The 27875-nt window shown below is 40.8% G+C and overlaps 1 protein-coding gene across 3 annotated transcripts in view; it reads left to right on the top strand.

Annotated features, from left to right (window-relative positions):
* The window catches only part of LOC124622217 (3'-5' RNA helicase YTHDC2-like), a 302377-nt gene that overhangs the window by 103437 nt on the left and 171065 nt on the right, over positions 1–27875 (top strand). For all 3 annotated transcript variants that reach the window (XM_047147868.1, XM_047147867.1, XM_047147869.1), the window contains exons 10-11: positions 13528–13709; positions 18725–18891. In XM_047147868.1, coding sequence (XP_047003824.1) covers positions 13528–13709; positions 18725–18891 — 349 coding nt within the window. The remainder of the gene's footprint in view (positions 1–13527; positions 13710–18724; positions 18892–27875) is intronic.

The following is a 27875-nucleotide window of genomic DNA, read 5'->3' as shown; positions in this document are numbered from 1 at the left end:
AGGAGAGAGGGGAAAGAAGGGAAAGTGGATTCAGTTACTCACAACCCAGGTTATGAAGCAACAGGGAAAGGTAAACAGGGAGGGTAGCAAGGATGGAGGCATGGTTGTCAAGAGGGAAGCCAAAGATATTCTACTGTAAGTACTGTGCCAGCTTCAAACCAAAGAGGATGCATACAGAAGTAAAGAGGTATATAGTATAAAGATAAACACCACTATGTAGGATGAAAAGATGCGTGAATGGCTAAAGAGGAAAGGGAAAGAGGAGAAGACTGAAGAGTGAATGGGAGTGAGGTTGTTTAACGTAGGTTCAGTCCAGGGGGATGGCGGGATGAAAGGATGTGTTGGAGTGCAAGTTCCCATCTCCGCAGTTCAGAGGGACTGGTGTTGGGTGGGAGAAGCCAAATGGCACATACGGTGTAGCAGGTTCCTAGGTCCCTAGAATTATGCTGGAGGGCATGCTCTGCTACTGGGTATTGGGCATCTCCTAGGCGGACAGTTCGTCTGTGTCCGTTCATGCGCTCAGCCAGTTTGGTTGTTGTCATGCCGATGTAAAAGGCTGTGCAGTGCAGGCATGTCAGTTGATAAATGACATGTGTAGTTTCACACGTAGCCCTGCCTTGAATTGTGTATGTTTTACCAGTAGCGGGGCTGGAGTAGGTGGTTGTGGGGGGATGCATGGGGCAGGTTTTGCAGTGGGGTCGGTTACAGGGGTAGGAACCGCTGGGTAGAGAAGGTAGTCTGGGAATATTGTAGGGTTTAACAAGGATGTTACGGAGGTTAGGGGGGCGCCGAAAGGCAACTCTGGGTGGTGTGGGGAGAATTTTGTCAAGGGATGATCTCATTTCAGGGGTTGACTTGAGAAAGTCATATCCCTGGCGGAGTAATTTGTTGATGTTTTCGAGGCCAGGATAATATTGGGTGACAAGGGGGATGCTTCTGTGTGGTCTGGGGGTAGGAACATTGTTGTTGGACGGGGAGGAATGTATTGCTCGGGAAATCTGTTTGTGGACAAGGTCTGCAGGATAGTTGCGGGAGAGGAAAGCACTGGTCAGGTTATTGGTGTAGTTGTTGAGGGATTCGTCACTGGAGCAGATACGTTTGCCACGAATACCTAGGCTGTAGGGAAGGGAGCGTTTGATGTGGAAAGGATGGCAGCTATCAAAGTGAAGGTACTGTTGTTTGTTTGTGGGTTTGATATGGACAGAGGTGTGGATGTGAGCTTCAACAAGATGCAGGTCAACATCCAGGAAGGTGGCTTGGGTTTTGGAGAAGGACCAGGTGAAATTCATATTCGAAAAGGAATATCTTTGGCTTCCCTCTTGACAACCATGCCTCCATCCTTGCTACCCTCCCTGTTTACCTTTCCCTGTTGCTTCATAACCTGGGTTGTAAGTTACTGAATCCACTTTCCCTTCTTCCCTTTTTTCCCCTCTCTCCTCCCTGATGAAGGAACAAAGTTCCGAAAGCTAGGAATGTAAATTTTCAGTTCTGTTTTATGTGTATCTATCGGCTGTACTGAGCTGAGGTAAGTACTGGCCAGCCCCTCTATCTCTTTGTTAGTATTTGTTTCACATCTTATATGAGATTTTCCATTCCACATCCTTCATTGTTTTGTCCCTTTTGTTAGCTATCACTTACGTCTGTCATCTTAACACTTTCTCTTCTTCAGTGTTTTATATATACATAAATAAATATTTCCGTCACCAACTGTGCTAGTTTCATCTTCCTCCTATTATCTTGTTCCGTTTATAGTCCTCTTGTCTTTTTTATTTATTGATTTATTTATTCAACATTCCTTAGTTTTAACGTTCGTTATTCGCTGTTTCCCAGCTAACAATCACTGCCAACAATCTCTTCCACACCTACCAGTATCATCCATTTCCGTCGATTTCTTGTTGCTGGCGATATTTTTGTGCCATTGGCTATCTTTCTCTGCCACAAGAAAAATTATTTGGGACATTTCTGCCCCACGCGCGATCTTTTTTGCGGCACGCGCGATCTTTTTTGCGGCACGCGCGATCTTTTTTGCGGCACGCGCGATCTTTTTTGCGGCACGCGCGATCTTTTTTGCGGTACGCGCGATCGCTTTTGCGGCACGCGCGATCTTTTTTCGCCACTCGCTATCTCTGTTTTTGAGCTACGTGTGTTTTTTTCCCCCTGATCTGGACATACTTGCTTGGTCTGCTCAACTTTTTCCGTATTTTTCTTATTTAGTGGTCTTCCTTTGGTATTGAACATTACCATTACCAACACAATTTCTTTCCTTCTCGTCTTTCCCTCCGTGTTTTACTCCTTCTTATGATTACTATTTCAACTTTAGTTATTTAATTTCCCTACCCACCAGTTACCCACTATGTACCCTAATCCTATACCACATTATTTACATTCATTCCGGAAACATGCATTCACTGTAGCCAAACTGCAATCCCACATACTTTTCCTCCAGTCCTGCTTAACCTTTGGAATTACCCCTAAAGGGCTTACCTTAAAAGTTCCCATCTCCGGGTGCAATTCCTCCTTCCACCAGTCTCTCCTGGACTTCCAGAACCTTCAATCCTTAGCCCTTACCCAACTTGTCCTGAATCTCTGCACTACTTCATGTAACCACCACTCCCAACAGCTCCTATCTCTCTTCAGAGTCCTCCACCTCTCAAACCCTTGCTTGGAGAACACACTGAGGAACATCATCCTAGAAGCCACCTGCAAACTTGAGTTCCATGCCACACACCACCTGAAAAAACTATCCACAGTGCTAGTGCAACACCTAAGAAGTGGGGTCCCTCTCCCTATCCCTCACAAACACCAACCACAACAGAACCTTCAACAAACCCCCCTCATAGCCAACAAACCTAGCCTAGCCACCCTACTCAATCTCCCCATCCCAGCAAATACCCCACACAGACCAAATCTCAACTATAACCACAGTCAAATGCCACATATCACCAGTCCCAATTCAGTCGTAAACCTCTCATCCAGATCCCTCTCTCCTCCAGAGACATCTGTTCTATCAAAAGGCTTAACCTTAAGCCCCACACCTAAATTCAACCACACTGCCCTGGTTAAAGATCTCCTCTCATTCACCCGGAACCTCAACTGGAAATATCACTTCACTACCCAAACACAGCCCCCAAGTACTAGACCCAGTGTTGAACCCTGTCTAGAACAGTTCCGACTGCCTTCTCAAAGGGATCCTCCTCCCCTCCCCCAAAACCATCCCTTGCAGACATTTCAGGAATTCCTCACATCCAGTGTTGCCTCCCAGTCCTTCTTGAAGAACATCCCGACAACGCCCAACATCACCCCAGCTGAATCCCGTGCCATTAAGGAGCTGAAAATAGACCGGTCTATTGTCATCCTCCCGGCGGATAAAGGCTCCACAACTGTCGTACTTGACCGTGTGGAGTATGTGGCAGAAGGACTGCGTCAACTCTCTGACACCTCAACGTACAAAGCTGTTACCCAGGATCCCATTCCCTCCATCCAGACTGAGCTGCAAAAAATCCTAAAAATCCAAGGTCCCTCACAAGACCTCACAACGGCTTCCATAGACTTACTCACTCCACCTGAGCCACGTACCCCTACCTTCTACCTATTACCCAAAATCCACAAAGAGAACCATCCTGGCCGTCCCATTGTAGCAGGCTTCAAATCCCCAACCGAACATATCTCAGCTCTGGTAGACCAGCACCTACAACCTATCACCCGCAGACTCCCATCCTACATCAAAGACACAAACCACTTCCTAGAACGCCTCAAATCCATTCCCACTCCTCTCCCACCTGAAACCTTTCTTGTCACCATAGATGCTACATCCCTTTACACAAACATCCCACATACCCATGGTCTCTCTGCCCTTGAGCACTACCTCTCCCAACGCCCACCCGAAGATCTTCCAAAAACCTCGTTCCTTATCACACTTACCAACTTCATCCTCACCCATAATTACTTCACTTTTGAAGGCCAGACCTCCAAACAAATCAGGGGAACGGCCATGGGAATCAGGATGGCTCCCTCCTATGCCAACCTCTTCATGGGCCGCATGGAGGAGGCTTTCCTGAAGACCCAACAGCTGCTTCCCCTGGCCTGGTATAGGTTTATAGATGACATCTTTGTGGTCTGGACTCATGGTGAAGAAACACTCCTTAATTTCCTCCATAACCTCAACTCCTTTTCGAATCTGAATTTCACCTGGTCCTTCTCCAAAACCCAAGCCACCTTCCTGGATGTTGACCTGCATCTTGTTGAAGCTCACATCCACACCTCTGTCCATATCAAACCCACAAACAAACAACAGTACCTTCACTTTGATAGCTGCCATCCTTTCCACATCAAACGCTCCCTTCCCTACAGCCTAGGTATTCGTGGCAAACGTATCTGCTCCAGTGACGAATCCCTCAACAACTACACCAATAACCTGACCAGTGCTTTCCTCTCCCGCAACTATCCTGCAGACCTTGTCCACAAACAGATTTCCCGAGCAATACATTCCTCCCCGTCCAACAACAATGTTCCTACCCCCAGACCACACAGAAGCATCCCCCTTGTCACCCAATATTATCCTGGCCTCGAAAACATCAACAAATTACTCCGCCAGGGATATGACTTTCTCAAGTCAACCCCTGAAATGAGATCATCCCTTGACAAAATTCTCCCCACACCACCCAGAGTTGCCTTTCGGCGCCCCCCTAACCTCCGTAACATCCTTGTTAAACCCTACAATATTCCCAGACTACCTTCTCTACCCAGCGGTTCCTACCCCTGTAACCGACCCCGCTGCAAAACCTGCCCCATGCATCCCCCCACAACCACCTACTCCAGCCCCGCTACTGGTAAAACATACACAATTCAAGGCAGGGCTACGTGTGAAACTACACATGTCATTTATCAACTGACATGCCTGCACTGCACAGCCTTTTACATCGGCATGACAACAACCAAACTGGCTGAGCGCATGAACGGACACAGACGAACTGTCCGCCTAGGAGATGCCCAATACCCAGTAGCAGAGCATGCCCTCCAGCATACTTCTAGGGACCTAGGAACCTGCTACACCGTATGTGCCATTTGGCTTCTCCCACCCAACACCAGTCCCTCTGAACTGCGGAGATGGGAACTTGCACTCCAACACATCCTTTCATCCCGCCATCCCCCTGGACTGAACCTACGTTAAACAACCTCACTCCCATTCACTCTTCAGTCTTCTCCTCTTTCCCTTTCCTCTTTAGCCATTCACGCATCTTTTCATCCTACATAGTGGTGTTTATCTTTATACTATATACCTCTTTACTTCTGTATGCATCCTCTTTGGTTTGAAGCTGGCACAGTACTTACAGTAGAATATCTTTGGCTTCCCTCTTGACAACCATGCCTCCATCCTTGCTACCCTCCCTGTTTACCTTTCCCTGTTGCTTCATAACCTGGGTTGTGAGTAACTGAATCCACTTTCCCTTCTTTCCCCTCTCTCCTCCCTGATGAAGGAACAAAGTTCCGAAAGCTAGGAATGTAAATTTTCAGTTCTGTTTTATGTGTATCTATCGGCTGTACTGAGCTGAGGTAAGTACTGGCCAGCCCCTCTATCTCTTTGTTAGTATTTGTTTCACTTTATATACTCTCTATTTCAACAACAATCACTTATTTTTTTCCCATATTGCATCACTCATTTACTACTTTAATCGTCTCATTTCCTAATCTAGTTCCCTCAGCATCATCTGATTTAATTCGACTACATTCCATTATCTTTGTTTTGCTTTTAATGATGTTCATCTTATATCCTACTTTCAAGACACTGTCCATTCCATTCAACTGTTCTTCCAGGTCCTTTGCTGTCTCTGACAGAATTACAATGTTGTCAGCATACCTAGCAAAGTTTTATTTCTTCTACATGAATTTTAATTCCTACTCCAAATATTTCTCTCATTTCCTTTACTGCTTGCTTAATCTACAGATCGAATAACATTGGGGATAGTCTACGACACACTCTCACTCCTTTCTCAATCACTGCTTCTCATTCATGCCCCTCTACTCTTATAACTGCCATTTGTTTTCTGTACAAATTGTAAATAGCCTTTTGCCTTCTGTATTTTACCCCTGCCACCTTCAGAATTTTAAGGGAGTATTCCATTCAACATTGTCAAAACCTTTTTCTAAGTCTACAAATGCTAGAAACGTAAGTTTGCCTTTCCTTAACCCATCTTTTTATTTATTTATTTTATAAATTTGTAGGGTCAATATTGCCTCATGTGTTCCAACATTTCTATAGAATCCAAACTGATCTTCCCTGAGGTTGGCTTCTACCAGTTTTTCCATTTGTCTGCAAAGAATTCGTGTTAGTATTTTACAACAATGACTTATTAAACTGATAGTTTGTAATTTTCACACATGTTGACACCTGTTTTCTTTGGGACTGGAATTATTAGATTCTTCTGGAAATCTTGAGGGTATTTCACCTGTCTCATACATCTTGCTCACAAAATGGAAAAATTTTGTCATGGCAGGCTATCTTCATCTACATCCTCGTCCATTTCCATAATATTGCCCTCAAGTACATCGTCCTTCTACAGACCCTCTAAATATTCCTTCCACCTTTCTGCTTTTCCTTCTTTGCTTCGGACTGGCTTTCCATCTGAGCTCTTGATATTCATACAGGTGGTTCTCTTTTCTCCAAAGGTCTCTTTAGTTTTCCTGTAGGCAGTATCTATCTTACCCCTAGTGATATATGCTTCTACATCCTTTCATTTGTCCTCTAGCCATCCCTGCTTATCCATTTTGCACCTGCTGTCAATCTCATTTTTGAGACTTTGTATTCCTTTTTACCTGGTTCATTTACTGCATTTTTATATCTTCTCCTTTCATCAATTAATTTCAATATCTCTTCTGTTACCCAAGGATTTCCACTAGTCCTCATCTTCTTACCTAATTGATCCTTTGCTGCCTTCACTATTTCACCTCACAAAGCTACCCATTCTTCTTCTTTTGTATTTCTTTCCCCTGTTCTTGTCAATTGTTCCCTAATGCTCTCTCTGAAACTCTCTACAACCTCTGGTTCTTTCAGTTTATCCAGACCCCATCTTCTTAAATTCCTACCTTTCTGCAGTTTCCTCAGTTTTCATCTACAGTTCATAACCAATTAAGTGTGGTCAGAGTCCACATGTGCCCCTGGAAATGTGTTACAATTTAAAACCTGATTCCTAAATCTCTGTCTTACCATTATATAAACTATCTGAAACGTTCCGGTGTCTCCAGGCCTCTTCCATGTATACAACCTTCTTTCATGATTCTTAAACCAAATGTTAGCTGTGATTAAGTTGTGCTCTGTGCAAAATTCTACCAGTCAGCTTCCTCTTTCATTCCTTACCCCCATTCCATATTCATCTACTACTTTTTCTTCTCTTCCATTTCCTACTATCGCATTCCAGTCCTCCATGACTATTAAATTTTTGTCTACCGTGACTATCTGAATAATTTATTTTATCGCATTATGCATTTCTTCAATCTCTTCTTCATCTGCAGAACCAGTACTACTGTGGTAGGCATGGGCTTCATGTCTGTCTTGGCTATAATAATGCATACACTACGCTGTTTGTAGTAGCTTATCCATGTTCCTATTTTTTTATTCGTTATTAAACCTACTCCTGCATTATCGTTATTTGATTTTGTATTTGTAACCCTTTATTCATCTGACAAAAAGTCTTGTTCCTCCTGTCAACGAACTTCACTGATTCCCACTATATCTAACTTTAACCTATCCCTTTTTAAATTTTCTAACAGTGCCCGATTAAGGGACCTGACATTCCATGCTCCGATCCGTGGAACGCCAGTTTTGTTTCTCCTAATAACGACGTCCTCGTGATTAGTCCCCACCCAGGGATCCAAATTGGGGACAATTTTACCTCTGGAATATTTTACCCAAGAGGATGCCATCATGTAACTATACAATAAAGTTGCATGCCCTCATGAATAATTATGGCTGAAGTTACCCCTTGCTTTCAGCTGTTTGCAGTATCAGCACAGCAAGGCTGTTTTCCTTGATGTTACTAGGCCATATCAGTCAATCATCCAGACTACTGCCCCTGCAACTACTGAAAAGGTTGCCGCCCCTCTTCAGGAACTACACATTTGTCTGACCTTTCAACACACACCTCTGTTATGGTTGCACCTACAGTACGGCTATCTGTGTTGCTGAGGCACGCAAGCATCCCCATCAACAGCAAGATCCATGTTCCAGGAGGGGGGGGGGGGGGGCGAAAACCCGGCAAGAACTCATCTCATTTTCCTGCTACACAGTTATTTTTCCACAAAACACCTATGCTGATGGAAAATGGCTGTGTAGCAGGAAAAAGAGATGAGTTCTTGTGGGAAATAACTCACTTGCAGAACACTAGAATGACTACTTACTACACTGATGAGAGTCTGTGTGGTGCAAATCGTACCAGAAAAATTTGGAAGGGAGGAACAAAAAATGAAATGTATGTGCTTATTATATAGGAAGTGTTAAAGACTGAAATGGCTGGGAAGGAGGAATACAAACACTGTCATGTTCTGGAAAAAAGTATTGTAATGTGCCGCTTGTGGTCTCGCGGGAGCATTCTCGCTTCCTGAGCATGGAGTCCTGGGTTCGATTCCCGGTGGGGTCAGGGATTTTCACCTGTCCAAGATGACTGGGTGCTGTTGTGCCGTCTTCATCATCATCATTCATCCCTATTACTGTTGGAGGAAGGCAATGGCAAACCACCTCCATTAGGACCTTGCCTAGTACGGCAGTGCGGGTGTCCCACATCATTCCCCTACGCTCTGTCAAGAAGCATGGGACTTCGTTTCCGTTTTCCAATGTACCACATTGGGAACAAAGTTGTGAATGCAAGAAACTACAAAGAGTGATTTAGGAGTGTTCTCAAAAAATAGTCAAATGTATCTGCAAATGTTATAGATCAGGCAGTGTATCACACAGTAATAATTCCATTATCACAAAATCCATCTATGAAATGGAGAAAGGTTTCTATTATTGAGTGGATGGAAAGCAATAATGTAGAGCTTCCATCTAACGCCACATCCTATGAGGAATTTACTGAAACAGGCCTACTGGAAAATGGGCAGCTGCACTTTACTTCACAGTAACACCATCTGGAAAACATATTGCACTCAGTGGATAAGAAAATTAAACTACTGTGAGCTTATTTGGACCTATATCATGAACAAGGCAGCAAAGAAGGATAAGAATTTTAAGGTAAATATTATTTTACAGATGTATCTCTCCACAGTGAAAGATGTTCTTGAAAGTTTCTGGAGGAATTGAGTGAGTCATACTCAAAAACTTGAAAACAGGTATGTATGAAGAGCCTGTAGTTTTGACATAGCAATAGAACTGTCTCTAACCCAAGTAGACTGAATAGCAGAAGTGAGACCTCAGTCGTCAGCCGAAGTGATTGAGGTAGGCTTTATTTGATTCATCGTTCTTTCCTGCAAAATATATTAGAGCTAATGAATTTTTCATTTACTATTAAAATATGCAACATGTTTCGTTTTCATTTATTGAGAGCTGCTTGCATATCGTGAGTTCACTTGCAATTTCCCCTTCTCCTCACAACAACAACTGAATGAGCCAGTGCTGTATTGGTGTGTGAGTATGAAGTTACCATTCTTTGCTAGTGAATAGGCTCTTGTCATCCATTAAAACAGTGCCAGTGCTCAGGTATGACAACTACAATCCACCAAAGCCTTACATGGATTACACCTACTAAAGCAGTTGCCTTACACATTCGTAACTGACAACATGAGCAGTATTTATTACTAATGATGCATAATGTAACCAAAAAATGTTCAAGCTTTATACTCATGTTTTCTCTGCCACATTAGCTACAGTGATACGCTTAATTTCACCACCCTGCGTGTGACATTATAGCAATGAAATGACTAATCAGAAAATTATGAAAGCCCGCCTTCAAATAGAGAGAGGTTGAACCTCTTAACTGTGCAAAGAAATTTTTCTCCTAATTACAGTCTGCCTTCTGTGATTCCTCAGAGTTGACACTTGCCAAAAATTGCTTGGAAAAAGCAGATTTAATCTTAAATACTACTGCATATATTCCTACACTAAATAAAAGTAGTTATTTTCACAATTCCATCTAGATACAACACATGGATTTTCGTCATACAGTGTAACCAGAATATGAGCTCAGAGTGAGGGGGCCAGTCATTATGAAATGGATAATAATCCTGTCACAGCCTTATTTTATTTCATCAGAAGCACAGCCACTTTTGAAAGCAGCCATGTCATATGCCAACTCTGCTGCAGTTTCTGTGCAGCATTTTATATGAGCATGACTACCAACTAGCTGTACACCAGAATGAATGGCCATCACTAAGCTACGGCCAAGAACAGAGTTGACCCCCCAGTGGCACAACATGCTGCTGAGCACAATATACTAGAGTTCATTGGCTGCTTCACAACCCATGCCATCTGGGTAATTCCCTCCAGCACCAGTTTTTCTGAACTACACAGATGGTAGTTGGAGTTATCTGTGCAACATATTCTTTGCTCCTTTAATCCTCCTGGCCTCAATCTTGGCTAACTCGCTGCTCCCAAACCCTCTACCCAAAAGTTCCCCTTCGTTTGTCCAGTCACTCTCTTCCAAGCCTCACCTCCACGTCATTGTCATCGTGCACCACATGAACTCACTGTTCTCGTGCCCATATATTGCATTCTTAGCTCCTGCATCTGCTGCCTCGCCTTCCCACATTCCAATCTGCTACATCTGCAGACACCCTCTGAGACACCAGCAAACCCTTCCCAAACCCTACTCATGCTTCCTGCCTCTTTCTCCCTCTGCTCACCCTACCTGACACGTGTGTGTGTGTGTGTGTGTGTGTGTGTGTGTGTGTGTGTGTGTGTATGTGTGAGATAGAGAGAGAGAGAGAGACCTAATTAGAAAACATACTGTTCTAGAAGGATTGAAAAATATTTACTTTTCTTTATAAAGAAAAGGTTTTTATTGTATTTACTTAGCTGCCACAAATATATGAAAACTCAAAATTATATGGTCGGTATTAAAAAGAACTCAATGTGATTTTTGAAATTTTTTGTCACTGATGAAAGAATCAATATCTGGATTAAAATGGTTAATTTTAGCCTCAGAGCACTATCTACATTCAGCTATTCCTGTACATATTCTTCAAAAACAAGTTGAGTTGAAAAGGGTCGTTCACATTGGTATTTTGCTGACAGGTCTATCAAGTGTCTCAAGGAATAGTAATTCAGCAATACCACCACGGTGTATTAGCTAACACTCTCAACTTGCGTTCAAGACACCCACTTCAATTCTTGGGTCAGCCATCCAGATATCAGCTGTCTGCGGTCACCCTGGTCACTCCATGCAGATGCCGAAATGGTTGCTTTCTTCCCCACCAGCAGTAAGAAATCCAAGCAAAGCTCCATCTGTCATAATTTTAGCCATGGATGGGACTTAAAATACCAACCACCCCTCCTTCCTTCTTGTGTCAGGGTATTAAAAGATCAAAATTCAAGCCAGCCGTTCTTATGGACAGTGGTGTCTGAGAAACTACCAACTCAACAAATTACAATTGGATTGTGGCATGTTATGTGTTTACACTATTAGCAGCCAGTCATGTGCCAGCCCTGTAGCACGATCTGTAGGGGTGCAGGCTTCCAGTCACCTGGTGGCAGATGATATCAGTCATTTTCAACAAAAAAAGAAAACAAAATTACTGGTAGCATTTCAACTTCTGTTCTTGCTGACCATGATGACTGATGAGAGAAAACCCTGAAGCTCACAATAATTTTTGTCTTGGACACACAACCAGCTTGAATTGTCCACGGCCCACAAGTGGGTTGCAGCCTATGACTTTGGAAACGCTGCTCTGGCTCATTAAAAGATTTATCCAAAAGCTAGCAAAGTTATTGTTCCTTTTCGTGTGCCTGTTGGTAATTGAATGAGAACTTACACATGTTCAGTTCAATCTTCTGATATTTATATAACAGAGCCATATCTTTTTTTTTTAATATTTGTGTTTTAATGTTGTGTCTTTCAGGTTCTTTAATACAGCTTCCAACAGATATTTCCACCCTTGTACGTGTGTCATTTCAAAAGTCCTGCACACTGCACTTTTGCGACCGTTACGGTGGTACGATCAAGTTGAAATTCATGTCGTCTGTGAGTGAGACTTTAGGCCTGACAGTCATATATGTGTTGCAGGTTTAAAATGGAAACTAAAAGCAGGTCAGGTTGGATTACACATAGTGACCATTGTTCCTACATCAAAATTCCATCAGTACATGGAAAAAAACCAACAGAAATATGCGACACTTTGAGAGAGGTGTGAGAATAGTGTAGTGACTAGTAGCACATTATCGTGGGGGTCTGCTTGTTCCAATGAACCCAAGAAGTGGAAGGCTACCAACGGCAACAAATTACACCTCTCAGGTTATTGTTAATGACGTTTTGAGAGAGGATCAACAAAAAATGAGGAAATTGCATATGAAGCCAGATTGTCATTTCAGTTTACAGAATCTTAATAGAAAAGTTAAAGATGAGAAAAATTTCTTCCAAATGGGTTCTGCATGATCCGAGTGAAGAGCAGAAAGCGGGTCGCAAAAGAATCGGAGAAGAATTGCTTCATGTTACCAAACAGAACAAGAACAGTTTCTTAAAAGGATTGTTGCACTTGATGTGAAACCTGGATACGAGATTTGGAGCCAGAACTGAAGTCTCAGCTGTTAAATGGAAAAATTCCGGCACTACACACCTGAAAAAATTGTGCCGCAAACAGTCGAAGGTGAAACTGATGATGATCTTTGCATATAACATGAACGGGCTCATAGCTACAAATAAGAGTGCCCCAGGGAACATCGTAATGGGTGTGTACTACAAGATGTTTCTGAAAATGTTTTGTGCTTGAAAATTCATCAAAGAAGGCCTGACATGCTTGCAGCTGGTGTACTCATTTTGCACGACAATGCAAGACAGTATATTTCCCCACCTACCATTCAGTCCTGATATGAGCCCAGCAGATTTTGATTTTGTTTCCCAAATTGAAGGAACAAATCCGTGGAAAACGTTTTGGTACAACTAATGAAGCTTCCAATGCAACTGACACGAGTAGACAACTCAACAGTGAAGGTGCCGTATATGGAATGCACAAGTTGCCAAAATGTTGGGAAGCTGTCATAAGCCAGAATGGAGATTATATTGAAGGCCTGTAAAAGAATTTTGTAAAATAAATTATTTTCTTCTATTCTGTCCTAAAATATCTTTTGAAATGTCCCTTGAATATAAGTTAAGTGTTATTTGAATATAACATCATCCTTGGTTGCAGTGATTTAAACAATTGTGTGTCCATAGCATTTGCTAGAAATCTAAAACCAGTTTCCTTAAGATTACTAGAAGTTGAAAGTTTTGATTTATGTTATGTTCTCTACCTCTGTTAATTGTCTACTTGTGGACATATGGTTGCAAGCACATAACCATAATCCAAGTGTTTGGCTCTAGCATTCTGTCTGTTTTTCTATAACAGCATTCTGAAACAGGAGTGAGTCCACTGATGGTGGCTGCAGGTCGTGGTTGTCTTAATACAGCAGAACAGTTGCTCAGCCTTGGAGCGAATGTTTGCTTACGCTCATCTAATGATTGGACAGCTTTAGATTGGGCACACAATCTTAACCAGCCAGCAATGGTTGAATTGCTGGAGGCTTACATGTAAGTAATATATGCTTTAGCATTTGTGAAATATCCCAACTTTGGTATAAATGGCTGAATTGCTCCAAGACTTGTAAAAAGTATATTGTGAAGGACTGAAATATGAACTATGCTAGAGATACTTAGTGGAATATTTTCTCAATAACTTGAATGTTCCCTCCTCCACTCTATTCATGTCTTTGTGCTTTCTCTCTCTCTCTCTCTCTCTCTCTCTCTCTTTCTCTTTCTCTGTCTATCACCTCCCCCTCCCCCTTTTTATGTCCATCTTCTCCTCCCATGTGTCTTCATTTCCTCCTGCCCCCTCTCTCTGTCCATCTCCTCCCTTCTACTTCCTATGTGCATTTCCGTGGACCCCTCTGTTGTTTCTCTCCTCTTCACCCTCTCTGACCTTGAGCTTTGTTTATTGTTATTGCTAATTCACTTTCTTTAGTAGTAGTATTCTAATCATAAGCTGTAAATACAACTTCCCTGTTTGCTAACAACATTTCACTCTCATTATATATAACTTATGTCTGTCCAAATGTTGATTAGAGTACTGTGTAAGAATTTGAAGTAAATCGGTCAAGAACTTTTCGAGGTTTTCGGTAATAATGTTTGCCCTCTACAAATTACATATTTATTTATGTATTATATATGCTTAAAAATAGGTACATAAAAACAGGCTTATTCAAATGTAAAATTTCGAAGCAATCAGTGAAGAAATGGCAGAGATTTAGGACATTGAAGAAACAAACATGTACATTTTTAAATAGATTTCCCCTAAAATATTTATATATACATTTATATATTACCTATATATTGTATAAAAATACACATCTATTCGAATGTTGCATTGTGTCAAAATTCCAAAGCCCTTGGTGAAGAACTTTTGGAAATACATGATTTTGAAGAAACAAACATTTACATTTTTATTTATATAGATAGTTTTCAGTTTTTGCACATATGAGGCTTCTCATTGCTTCTTGTTGAAGTTTGTGCTGGATTAGCCTTAAGCAGAGATTTTTATCTGTCTTGAAATGCAGTTTCTTGGGAATGAAATGAAATTACCTTCATAGACAATCAAATTAATGGCACTTTATCTAGTAGTGTGTAGTAGCAAATTGTACCCTAATGATGGGAGTGATGCTTTATAGCATGGACTCAAGAAGACCCTGAAAATGTTGGGGAGCATTCCTGATTCATGAATGCTCAACCTACACATGATCAGACAGCATGTTTTTATTACTCGTGAATGAGAGACGATGACAGACATATTAGATGGGCCCATTTCATCCCCTGTAAACAATCTTCATATGATGGGACCTGAAACACATACCTGAAAATCCCCTAATGGCAAGTAGGATTCATCGCATTGTGTGTTTTTCAGCATACTTTGTAGCTAGCCCTTGCCATGTACTAACACGTACTGCAACTTACCAGTGGCTGGGTGAAACTTTTCCATGCTTCAGGCATCCAGACTAACATCAATATGCTGATGCCTGCTGCTGCTGAACCTGGTGGTGGATTTTTTTCCTGACTCAATATACTCACAGAACGTTGTTGATACTGTGGGACATGAAAAGCCCTGTGCCTGCTTGACCGTGGAGATGGTGTGACCCATAGAAAGGACACCCACAATCTGACCGTAATCTGATCGACTAATATTGTACATTTTGCTTTTCTTATCCTGACTGCTCTGCTGACTTACAGCACAAAGTCTTATGACATCCCGTTCACAGGACATTACAAACTGTTCCATTCTTCATGGAAACATCCCCAAGAATGATTACTCTGAATTTGTCGTGAGTGACCACTGACAGATGATTGTGCAATGATTTGTTTATCCTGGGGCACAAGGTAGAATGCATGCATGTATGGGAACCCATGTATGTTGTACTCATTGCCAGTTCGTCATTAGAAGTTTTGAATTTCAAAAGTGAGAGTTTCCAGGAGTAGCATTATACATGACAATCAGAAGTTGTTGTTCTGCATCATTACTCAATTGCAAACCTTGAGCATACTTGCAGTAAATTTTTATCACATATCTGCAGAACAAAATATGTTTTGTGAAATAATACAGTGACCTTTCATAAGTATGCCTTGTGCAATATGTAATTTTTAGTAAATCATATTTTTATGTAATAGGAAGCAAAGGCACCAAAATCTGCCATATTGAAACAAAAATATTTCTACTGGTATGTAGGTGATACATTTGTGGTGTGGCCACATGAAATGGGAAAACTTGAAGAATTCCTGGAACACTTAAATCCATTCATTGTAATATAAAATTTGTGATGGAACTGGAAGAAGAGGGACAGTTGCCTTTCCATGATGTCTTAGTTAACAGAACAATGGCTCATAATGTATGTATAAAATCTACACAAACTCACCTCTATTTCCATGCCTTTAGTCATCACCATCCTTTACAAAGAAGTTTGATGTCAAAGACTCTGCTCCTTAGAGCTCGATCACTATCACATATGGAGAGTCTTATTGAAGGATTACAACACCGACGACTAGTGTTCCAAAGGAATGAGTACTTGGATCGTTAGACTGACCTGGTGTTGCAGTCAAAATCAAGAATGCCTGGGAAAGAAGTTGAGTCTGAGACAGAGGATGAAAAGCCAAGAAGAATTGCCTTTAGACCTCATGCTGAGCCAGTATCTGGAAAAGATCTGTAGACTCCTACAGAAACATGGCATTGAGTGTATTTTGCTCCCTTCAACAATGTTAAAGACGATCTATGTCTGCAAAACCCTAGTGTATATTGCATTCCATGTGGTGTGCCGTGTCTTAAGAGGGGCAGACTATCAGAACAGTCAAGGATACATGCGAAGAATAACAGCCACACACAGGACTAAAACAACAAACTATTTATTTATTTATTTATTTATTGTATGGCGATACATGTACAAAGATTACAAAACTACTTCACATCAACGTTTAATCACAGCTCTCCAGCATAAAATAACACAAATGAAAACAACTATGTACAGATATTGAGGTCTTTTATGTATTTAATGACATCATTTGTTGCTGTCAGAAAATCTTCAAAAGGATCCTTGTAGGCATATGTGGGACATGTTGGTGCACCTTGGGCAACTGTTGTTCTGCACCACAATCACACGATGGTGATGAAGATTGTGGAGGACAGGTTCATTGCCAGCAGCTTTTCCATTCATCAGTGATATTGAATTAAGCTCCCATGAGAGACCTGCCTGTGATGAGAGTCATATGTCTTGATCTTAGCCGTTTTCACTCTTCAGGGAATATATTGTTCCATATTGGAAGGTTGGCGTTATCAGCAATCTTCAAGTATTCACCCAGTAGCATGCTTTTCCGTCTGATAGCAGGAGGTGGAATGTGGCTCAAGATAGGTAACCAGTATGTGGGAGTAGATTATATTGACATCTATAAATAATATTGACCCAAAACATGAGTAACGCACTTCTGTGCCGAACCTGACCCTGATATGTGCACTGGTACCTGGCCAAATGCACACTCTTCTATGATGATCATCAAGTACCAGAAAAATCCTGATGCCATTGATCCAGGTTTCATTCCAAATGTTCTGTTGGGAACCTCCTTCCAGTGGCACAGTGCTAGAGTTTGTACTGCTGTTCATAATTGCCTAGAGGCCGAATTGGTTGTGTGGGAATCATTTCCACTGTTTGGGTGTATATAGCTATGCTAGTTCTCTCGAAGAAGGCATCACTCAGATATATTGAGTACTGATGTGAGCCAAAACTTGTAAATAGTAGTTACCAGTTGGTTTTGTTTACTGTGAGTGACCACAAGGAGGCAGATCTGCAGTGCATATTGTCAGATGATCTTGCTGCCAACCCACCTTGCTATAAAGTGACAGTGCTCACACACTATAAGTTTGAAATAGCCACATTACCGTATTCATGATTGAAGATACAATGCTCTCTGCTTAACTCCACTGAATATGCAGGTTTACTTTTACGTTATTACACAGGTGTGTAATAAACGCATGTAAATGTACCAATTTATTCTAGTCAAAAGAGTTTTGAGAAAGAAATTTCCAAGCAAGTCACGAGAATGGTCCAAAACTTACCATGTCAGTGCCATCTGCTTTCACTGGATAGTAAATGCTTATAATTAGACTGCATTAGGATGTCAGTGTACATTGGCTTTCCATGCATGGCATTTGGCAGGGCTACTGCATGTTAACAGTAACAAAATTTAGATTTTATTTCAAGAATTGGAAAAAACACAGTAGTTGGAATTCTGTAGGTCTACCAAGGATGAAATGAATAGAACATTTTAGCCACATATAGCACAAAATAAACAGACTTTCTAGTTACTGCCCATCTGCTTGCCATTAATATTTTGATCAGAAACAAGATTGTTAATAAAAACGGGGTAATTGTCTGATAAAGTACATAAATGCATTGAGTTTGAATCTTTAGGATTCCGTAGTTCTTTGTTTCTTACACATGTATCATGATATAGAAGGAGATTGTGTGGAACATTATTAGTTATGACTAAACTTTAAGCTTCAGTATATTATGTATAAGTTCTTTTTAAATTTATATTACTTGAAATATAGCATTAAAACTTAATTATATTGTTGCATTAATCTGTGAATTCTTACATTATCTCTCTCTCTCTCTCTCTCTCTCTCTCTCTCTCTCTCTCTCTCTGTCCATTCTGAGTGATTTGTGTTTCATCACACACTGTAATTACTGCAGTCTCTATGCATTGCCCTGCAGCAATCATTGCATTTGATTCCCTTTTTTTATGGTTCATTGACAAGTTGCTATTAAATAATATTATATAAGACCAGAAAGTGGAATATTTCTGTTTATTTGTTTAAAAGAGGAAAATATGAGTTGCAATTCATCACATAATGTAATGCGTAAAGGTTATGTAAAATTGATTTTATTCAGTGTACTTCTGGTAGTAGTCCATTAGTTTGGTGTGAGAGCGCTATAGAAAGAGAAGAAGCATCAGTCATATTAAAAAGTGGGAAAAATGCTTTGAATTCCAATAACACTTGACTTTTACATCAGGAATGCAGAAATGGTTGTTGCCGAACCTTTGCCTGGATTGACAGAAGTAGTGAGTGAAGAAGATAGAAAACTGCTGGAGATCTATCACCATAGCTTCAATGATGAAAATATTGATATGGATCTTCTGATGAAACTGCTTATTGAGATACATTCGTCAGGAACTAAGGGTAAGCATCAAAGATATTTTTTTTCAAATTGTGTTAGCTGAGATATGCAACATTGCCTGGCTATTTTATTTATTCCACTCTTCTGTTAGTCCATCTCCTCCTCCCACTTTACAGTTGTCATGTTATAGAGCATGCTCTGGAACAGGATACTGCATATTGCCAGTATGCACCCTCTGCCTATGCCCATTCATCCTAATTGATAATTTGGTGGTAGTCATGGCGATATAAAAGGCTGGGCAGCTGTTATGTAAACACTGTTTGGTCTTAATTTACATTAATTCCTTCCACCTCAGCATTTCTTCAAAGTAACTACTCTTTTCTTTACTCAGTATTAGTTTTCTACATCTTTCATTGTCTTAACCATCTATTTTTCATCACCCACCTCCCACCTCTGTTACTACAATGCGCCCAGCTTTACACTCTTACTAAAACTCATGCACAATGTTTAAGCAGTAATCTCTGTCTCGCTTATTACCCGGTCTTCCACCTTTACATTCTTAGGATTTCAAATCTCGTCTCATGCAGTCACCAACAGTCTTTCCTTCTCATCCCGTCTGGTAAGTCTCCCCTGACCTGCTGTTCTGGATGACTTTCCTGAAGTCTGCCCCGTTTTATAGACCTCTCCAGTCCTTTTCCTTCACCCCTCCTCCTTCCCCTTCAACCCTTCTGCCAGAAGCAGGAGCCACTGGCTCCAAAAGCTTGCTTAATTATAACATTCTTTTATGTGTGTGTTCTGTTGCCACTTTGTGAGTAGATTTTTTTTATCTATCCAATTAAATTATTTTGTCAAAAAATGATTGTTTTCAGGTAATAAGCAATAAATATACAATGTTTGGTTGAAATTGATCAGGGGCTTAGGAGGAGATGTTAAACATAAGCATATGTGCCATATGTTGCACAGATATATGTCTGATTCTCTGTTGTTTTGCACCACACAATTTCTGAGAAGGTCTTAAATTTATCTATGGTATTCAACAATGTAGCTTGATCTTAAGTCCCCTCTGCCCCGTTTTATAGACCTCTCCAGTCCTTTTCCTTCACCCCTCTTCCTTCCCCTTCAACCCTTCTGCCAGAAGCAGGAGCCACTGGCTCCAAAAGCTTGCTTAATTATAACATTCTTTTGTGTGTGTGTTCTGTTGCCACTTTGTGAGAAGATTTTTTTTTATCTATCCAATTAAATTATTTTGTCAAAAAATGATTGTTTTCAGGTAATAAGCAATAAATATACAATGTTTGGTTGAAATTGATCAGGGGCTTAGGAGGAGATGTTAAACATAAGCATATGTGCCGTATGTTGCACAGATATATGTCTGATTCTCTGTTGTTTTGCACCACACAATTCCTGAGAAGGTCTTAAATTTATCTATGGTATTCAACAATGTGGCTTGATCTTAAGTCCCGAATATACAGTAATAAGGCAAGCCTAACAAAATTTCTTGAAATTCCTGCATGTGTTCCTGAATAATGCTTTAATATCACCCTGTTTTCATTTCCACGTCTTCGGGATATAGGTGGCTCTTAACCCCACAGTGCTCTGTGTGTCTTGCCAGATAGTAAGTAACCAGTAAACACTCAGTTCTTTAAAGAATTGAACAACCCTGTACAAAATAGTTCTGAGCTCCTGGTTATTTTACAAATGAGTTAGGGTGTTAAATATTTAAAACAATAGGAAATCCAGGATGGAATAATGTCAGTATTATGAAAAGGAAGGTTGCTACTTACCATATAGCAGAAACACTGAGTCACGGACAGGCTCACCGAAAGACTACTAAAGGCATTCTTCTGAAATAGACACACACACACACACACACACACACACACACACACTCACGGCTTACAAACACACATAGTCACTGTGTCTGGCTGCTGCATCAGTCTGCGCCCCCCCCCCCCCCCCCTCTCACACACACACACACACACACACACACACACACACACACACACACACACACATTCACACAAATGCAGCTCACACACACATGACCACTGTCTGTGGCTGCTGAGGCCAGACTGGCCTTGGCAGCCAGAGACAGGGGTCATGACTGTATGAGCTGTGTTTGTGTGAATGTGTGTGTTTGTTGTCTATTTCAGAAGGAGGCTTTCTCTCCAACAGTTTACTTGTTTAGAAGTCTTTTTGTGTGTCAGTCCGTGGTTCACCATCTCTGCTATATGGGGGGTAGCAATCTAGCTTTTTCATAATATTGTGTTACATACAGTGAAACCCCGTTTTACACTTTTCAAGGGACATAAAAAAAATGGTTTAAGAGGTGGGAAAATGTAAAATGTGGAAAATAACATTTTAAGCACTGACAGTTACATATAGGATGCCCCCTTGCACTTCATGTTTTATATATGTACATAACAGGCATGAAAAGACTTATCAGGGACTTGTTTACTGTCTAATGAGGGTTTATTTTCTGATAAAAATCACTGATGTAACTGGAACTGATATCTGTCTGAGAAGTAGGAACGTTTGACCCACTGATATCTGTCTGAGAAGTAGGAACGTTTGACCCAGTTCGTATGTCATAAATATGAAACTTCCTGGCAGATTAAAACTGTGTGTCGGACCGAGACTCGAACTTGGGACCTTTGCCTTTCGCGGGCAAGTGCTCTACATCTGAGATACCCAAGCATGACTCACGACTCCTCCTAACAGCCTCAATTCTGCCAGTACCTCATCTCCTACCTTCCAAACTTCAGAGAAGCTCTTCTGCGAACCAAGCACTCCTGGAAGAAAGGCATGAATGTTATGTGTTCTGTATTGATGCGACATGACACCTCATAGCAATGATGGGAGCACATTGTGATGTAAGTAATATGCTTACAAACAATATTAGTATTTTATGTGACTTGTGGGTGTGTGTGAGTGTGAGTCATTTGATATGTATCGGAGGCTGGCTGAGGTGCCTAAAATAAAGAAAAAAAAATAGGGAAAACACACATGATATATATGTTTAGCTCACATTACAGCAATTCTTTTGTGAAGCTTAGTACATGCTGTGATGCATTGTCAAAGCTCATTGCTTCAATTCTTTGTTGTGGGTTCTTTATGGCAGACTTCTTTGACACTTCTCTGGGAAAAAATAGTACTTGCAGCATAAAAAAACAAAACACCATGTATTTTTAATTTGGACATTTTTTCTCTATGCAGTTGTTCTCAAACGATTGCAAGGAAACTATTAGTTCAAAATATTTTATTATTTCAAATTGTAAGTCTTGTACCACAGCCTGGTAATGAGGTTGTTATCTTTTTGTTATTGGTCATATTTATTACAATAATTCAAAGTTGAGTGGCTCACTCCCCATTGTTAGAAGAATTTGCAGTGAATTAAGAGTGCAGATTGTGACTGGTAATCTGAGGGTAGCAGAAACTGACAGTCTGAAATTGTCATATTTCATGAAATTGTCTTGATATTTCGAAATGCATCCCTTAGCCGTCTGTAAAAGTATTTAGAAATCTTGTGTATTCATCCACATGAAATTTCTGAATCCCATTCAAGGAAGTCATGCCCATGTCTTTACAATCTTTAAAAGTGCTAAATACTTTTCTCAACAGTGGACATTCATTTAACAGTGTTCTGTACAATTTGAAAGTGTCCAAACAAATAATATCTTCCTTCGCACCACACAGAGAATCATGTTTGCGTGTATATTTGACCAAAGGAAACCAGAAAGCTGCAAGTTGAGTTATCTGGTGCTCTGCTGCAAAACTTCCTTTATATAAACAGAGTAAAGCTGCATCTCGCAATGTGTTTTATTCTACACGTAAATAATTGAAAGCCACAGGCTTTGGACTCGCAAGTTTTTTTGCAATCATTTGGATGACGCTCAGGCAAGTTGCATGTTCCTAACCAGTAGTCCAACCAGGCAAAAGGGAGCTACAGTGTAACATGGAATCTAGGACACATTTCATTTCTGACAAATCTCCACATCATTGAGAGGTGAATGGTAGGTTGAAAGATGGAGTGAAAAAAAGTGACCTAGCCAGGATTCGATCCTAAAACCCTTCGGTTTCTAGCTGTACTCTACTGCTAGAGCACCACACCATATGCAGTTTTTGTAATGTTTTCTGCTGCTTCAAGGCACTGCAAGTCTCTCAAATTATGGCTGCTATTTGATGGGTGGCAATGCTGTCATTTTCACAAGTTCATCATAATTCAGACAATTTGTATGAAATATTTATAAATTATATACAGAAATCTTCCCTGTGAGTCAGTGTATCTGGTAATGAAAACCTGATCAAAATCCTTACAGCAATTCCTGAGATGAATTTGCACATACAGACAGATGTGAGTAGACACATTTATCTATACTTGTAACAAGAACAATCAGTCGACATTGCAAGTGGTGCCTATTTTTCTGGTAATTGTCGACTATCTTCAGACCAGTATGTATCTCTGAAATTACTAAAGTAGGCCAAGAAAATTTGGAAATTTTTGCTAAGGTCTTACGGGACCAAACTGCTGATGTCATCAGTCCCTAAGCTTACACACTACTTAATCTAATTTAAACTAACTTATGCTAAGGATGACACACACACATACCCATGCCCGAGGGAGAACTTGAACCTCCGATGGGGGAGGCCGCGGACTGTGACAAGATGCCTCAGACCGCTCGGCTACCCCAAGCGACCGGCCAGGAAAAATACAGCTATTCACCATATATAAATAAAATAAATAGGCATCAGAGCTACAAAATAAAAATATACCATGTATATACCTATTGATTACACATGGAGTCAAAGCACTGAGCCACTGTACATGCTCAGAGGCATCTGCTGTGAACTGCTGGCTAGCATAGGAAAGCTGCAGGTTGCAAAGAAAGAGCCCCACCCGTCGATCTGTGCATGATCAATTGAACAACCAATAGCCTTAATACATACAAAATGGTATGTTTATGATTATAAGGACTTCATACAGTACAGTAAGATTACAATCTTAATTACAAAAGACAATACATTTAAAATAATTGAAAAATAGATTAAATATTAGAGAAGCCGTTAGTAGAGGCTAATGCGTGATTAACTGCCCTCCATGCGCAAAACACGAAATAATTGGATCTACATACCTTCCAAAGATTATGGCATAGTGTGTGAGATATTCACACGAAGATGTGTAGATCAACACACAGTTTTGATAAATGAATAAATCTAGGATAGCGGAAATATTCCTGTAGGATAAAATTGTCACTAAACTCTGCAATAATGTAACATATGCACATGAAAACATAATTTGCAGCATGTAGAATGTTTGAGAAGTGTATTGGATTGTGCTTTTATGGAAATTCTTTCTGTTTGGATTTGCATGATTTATAATTTTTTTGTAGATTTTGTTTTCTTCTTGGGTCTCGGTAGTTCAGAAGAATTAACGTTGAGAAATTGGATTGTGGAAGCTTGTTGGATTGTAGTATTACCGTGAACATTGACTTAGTTTTTCTTCTTGGATTTCGATGATTCTTAGTTTCTTTGGTGCTTTTGCTGGTTTGTAGGCTCTCGTTATTTTGTTTTTCAGTTAGGTTTGTTGTTTCTTCTTTTCATAATTGACATTTGTTTTTGATTGCCAGTTGTGTCATCCATTTGGCTGTGTTGTTGTTATTTAGGTAAGTTATTAGGTTAGGTTGTTTAGGTTGGATATCTTACGACATTAAGTTCCTCAGTTTAGGTATTACCGTTTAAATTTCTAATGTCTGGAAAATGCCAGTCGAATCTTTCATAGACCTCACAACAGGATTGAGTTATGAAAACAGCTAGACAGTAACAATCATTTGTTCATCCTAACAGTGAAGAAATGAACAGGCAGAGCATCAGGCAGATGCTCTAGCAGCTGAAAACTCAGCACATTTTGATGCTCGGTGTTAGCAGAATGCTCAACGCATTGCACCTTGACATGCAAGTGATGGGACACGAGCAGTTACATCCTTGACAGTAGTATACAGCAGAATGCATGGCCTCTCAGTTGCTTCTGAGACAGCTGAAGATGTGGCTTCTCAATGTCAGGAAAAGGCAGCACATATTGCCTCTGTGCACGCCTCTAAAACAGTCGAAGAAGCAGATGCATTGCTGACTCACCACAACAAGTTGAAAATTGGCATATGTTTGCAATGAACACATGGGGATTTTGTAAAAAAAATTACTTTTGGCTATGAACCAGCTTTAAATTACACTAACAACAGGTTCATTAAAATTGACCCTAAGAACTAGGCATGCAGATTGTATGGAGCACTGAAATGGAAGGAGGAAATGACGGTAATGTGGTGCCCTCAGAGCAATGTATACATTCCCGCATTAGAAGAGACAGTCGATCCTTTAAAGGAATTATTTTCTGGTGCGACTAATGAGTAACAACAATTCCTAAACTGTTTTAAAAAATATAATTCATGTTTTTGCATGACGTCCTTTGGGGCAGACAGAACTTTCGTCATGCCTGGGTTTTCACTGACCTTTATGGTGCAGGGGCAAGTACACCATAAAATAGGAGTCCCTTTTACCTCTGTTCAACAGTCAATCACATTTTTGCAGGTTTACTTTATGGGAGATGATGAGGTGGAGACTGAAAGCTGGGGGAGTTAAATCGGCAACTGTACTGAAAACACAAAAAGTTCTGCACAATTACAATGAGTTGGTACATAAGTTTAAAACGGGTGTTGTGAACTTGCCCAACGAGAGCTGCAAGATGTGGATCCACCCGTATATCATGCCGAGCAAGCAACATGTGTGCCAGTACAATGCATTGACCGTGGCCAAGGCCATGGCTGTGGTCGCGGTTGTCGACCCCTCCTGTGGTTGCGGTCGCCAACCTCACCACCATGAGGGAGATTGACCTGTGTGAATATGATTCCCTTGCCAGGGTCGGATTTCTGCACATTTCAGCTTTTGGTCCATGAACACGACTTCAACTTGCCACTGCGATGTAGGGTACTTCTGTAACAATTTTTTCGTAAACGTGTATGTGAAGATGGAGAGTGAGTGTTGAAGGTACACAGTAATAAACCAAAGCAAGATGCACTCACAGAATTACACCCATCTGTAATGATGCACTCACAGAATTACACACATCTGTAATATGCCATTGCGAATGATGGCAATGTGAATCCAAATAGCTTAGGGCAGATGGTCATCCTTCCATTGTGATTTGTGAATAATCCGAGGTACCTCCATGAAGGTGCACAGCACACATACTCCTATGTGCAGAACTATGATCGGCTAGACTTATTCATCATCTCTATGTGCAATGCAGTCTGGATTGAAATCAGAGAACTTATGGAAAGCAGAAACTGACAGACCACCAAAATATCCTAGCATGACTTTTTAAGGTTAAAGTGCAAAAGCACATGTGCCACATATTCACATGCTGCTGTGGTTAAAATAGAGACTGCAGTCAAAGCAAATTGATCAGCTGATATTGGCAGAGCTGCCTAACCCGAACCTTTAACAAACAGCTGTATGACATGGTCACTGAGAGCTTCTGTGAAGTTTGGAAAGTAGGAGACTAGGTACTGGTGGAAGTAAAGCTGTGAGTACGGGGCGTGAGTCATGCTTGGGTAGCTCAGATGGTAGAGCACTTGCCCGCGAAAGACAAAGGTCCCAAGTTCGAGTCTTGGTCTGGCACACAGTTTTAATCTGCCAGGAAGTTTCATATCAGCACACATTCTGCTGCAGAGTGAAAATCTCATTCCAGTTTGCGCGTCAGTGTATAAAGTGGGCCAACCACAAATAACATTGTTTTTTACCATTCCATTGTTGTTTTGCAACTGTGAGTCCACTTCTATTCCTTCATTATTGCTTCAGCTAACACAGTATTAAGCTGTGTTGTTACAGGCCTAAGTGAGCAGCAGTAATATAAAATAACAGCGAGCTAGGTGAGAAAAAATTTACAATCCATGCAAGAAAATGGCCCCCAAGCAAGCAGCACAAGCCCCTAATGAGGCTGTTGGCTATGAGATAATTAATAATCGAATAAGTGTTTGGTGGGGATCTGATGTAATGTAACGGTCTTCGGACGACAGGAGAGAGTGTGGCACTGTGGTGCAGGACTCACACATCTGTCGCAGTTGTGTCACGTATTGTGTGCAGCCGATCTTCTTCTCGGGTCAGATGGCTGCATCGATATTCACAAACTCTTCTTCTCCGAAGACTATAGCTGGTTAAGGGGAGTTCAAAATAGGCTTCTTTCCTACTCTTGAAATGATTCTGTACTGCCAGGATACTTTTGTTCAACTCTGTTATATTTTCATCTCCACAATGAAACAACTTCACAAGATTCACACAAACGTTCAACTCTTGCAAGTCAACCCCATCTTAGATCATTAGAAACTAACAGATGCAATTATAATGAGTTTGGTTTAATAACCTCTATAAAACCAGTTCTTGCTTCTCGCAAGTCCAATGTCCAAAAGTCAAATGTAAAAGTCTTTAGTTCAATACATAATTCATTTGTTCACAACAATACAATCATCACACCGTTAAGGAATGGAGCATGCTTCCTCCTTGTACTGGACATACAGCTTCTCAGGCGCTCCGCAAACACTTGTCTGCGCCAATCGACCATCACTATTGCCGTATTTTCCCGATACACGTCCAGCCTGCAAACACAGAAACCGGCGGCGAGGTAGACACATCTCCACTCTCTCAACCTCGTACTTAAAATAATCGGGTGTTCGAGACGGTGGAAAGCCTAGTGTCTCTAGAATTTACACCTAAATTCTCGAGGCACTACATATCCCTCCCCTTAGCTCGAACACACAATATGTTATACATATTCATTTGTACAATTACACAAAATAATTCTTTATCTTTTAACAGGTCCTCTCTTTCTACTAATAATTATAATACATGACCCTTTCAATCCATGTCGGAGTTAGCTCTGTTTTCTATTCCTCTTCCAATCAAAAAATACAGGTGTGCATAACTCAAGAATACTCTGCTGCTTCGTTCTTACTTCCCATACCGGTACTACTTTTTCTAAGTATGTACTTATTCATGG

The sequence above is a fragment of the Schistocerca americana genome, chromosome 7 (assembly GCF_021461395.2).
Source record: "Schistocerca americana isolate TAMUIC-IGC-003095 chromosome 7, iqSchAmer2.1, whole genome shotgun sequence".
Lineage (NCBI taxonomy): Eukaryota > Metazoa > Arthropoda > Insecta > Orthoptera > Acrididae > Schistocerca > Schistocerca americana.
The sequence above is the reverse complement of the archived record's forward strand: the minus strand, read 5'-3'. Positions and strand labels throughout refer to the sequence as shown.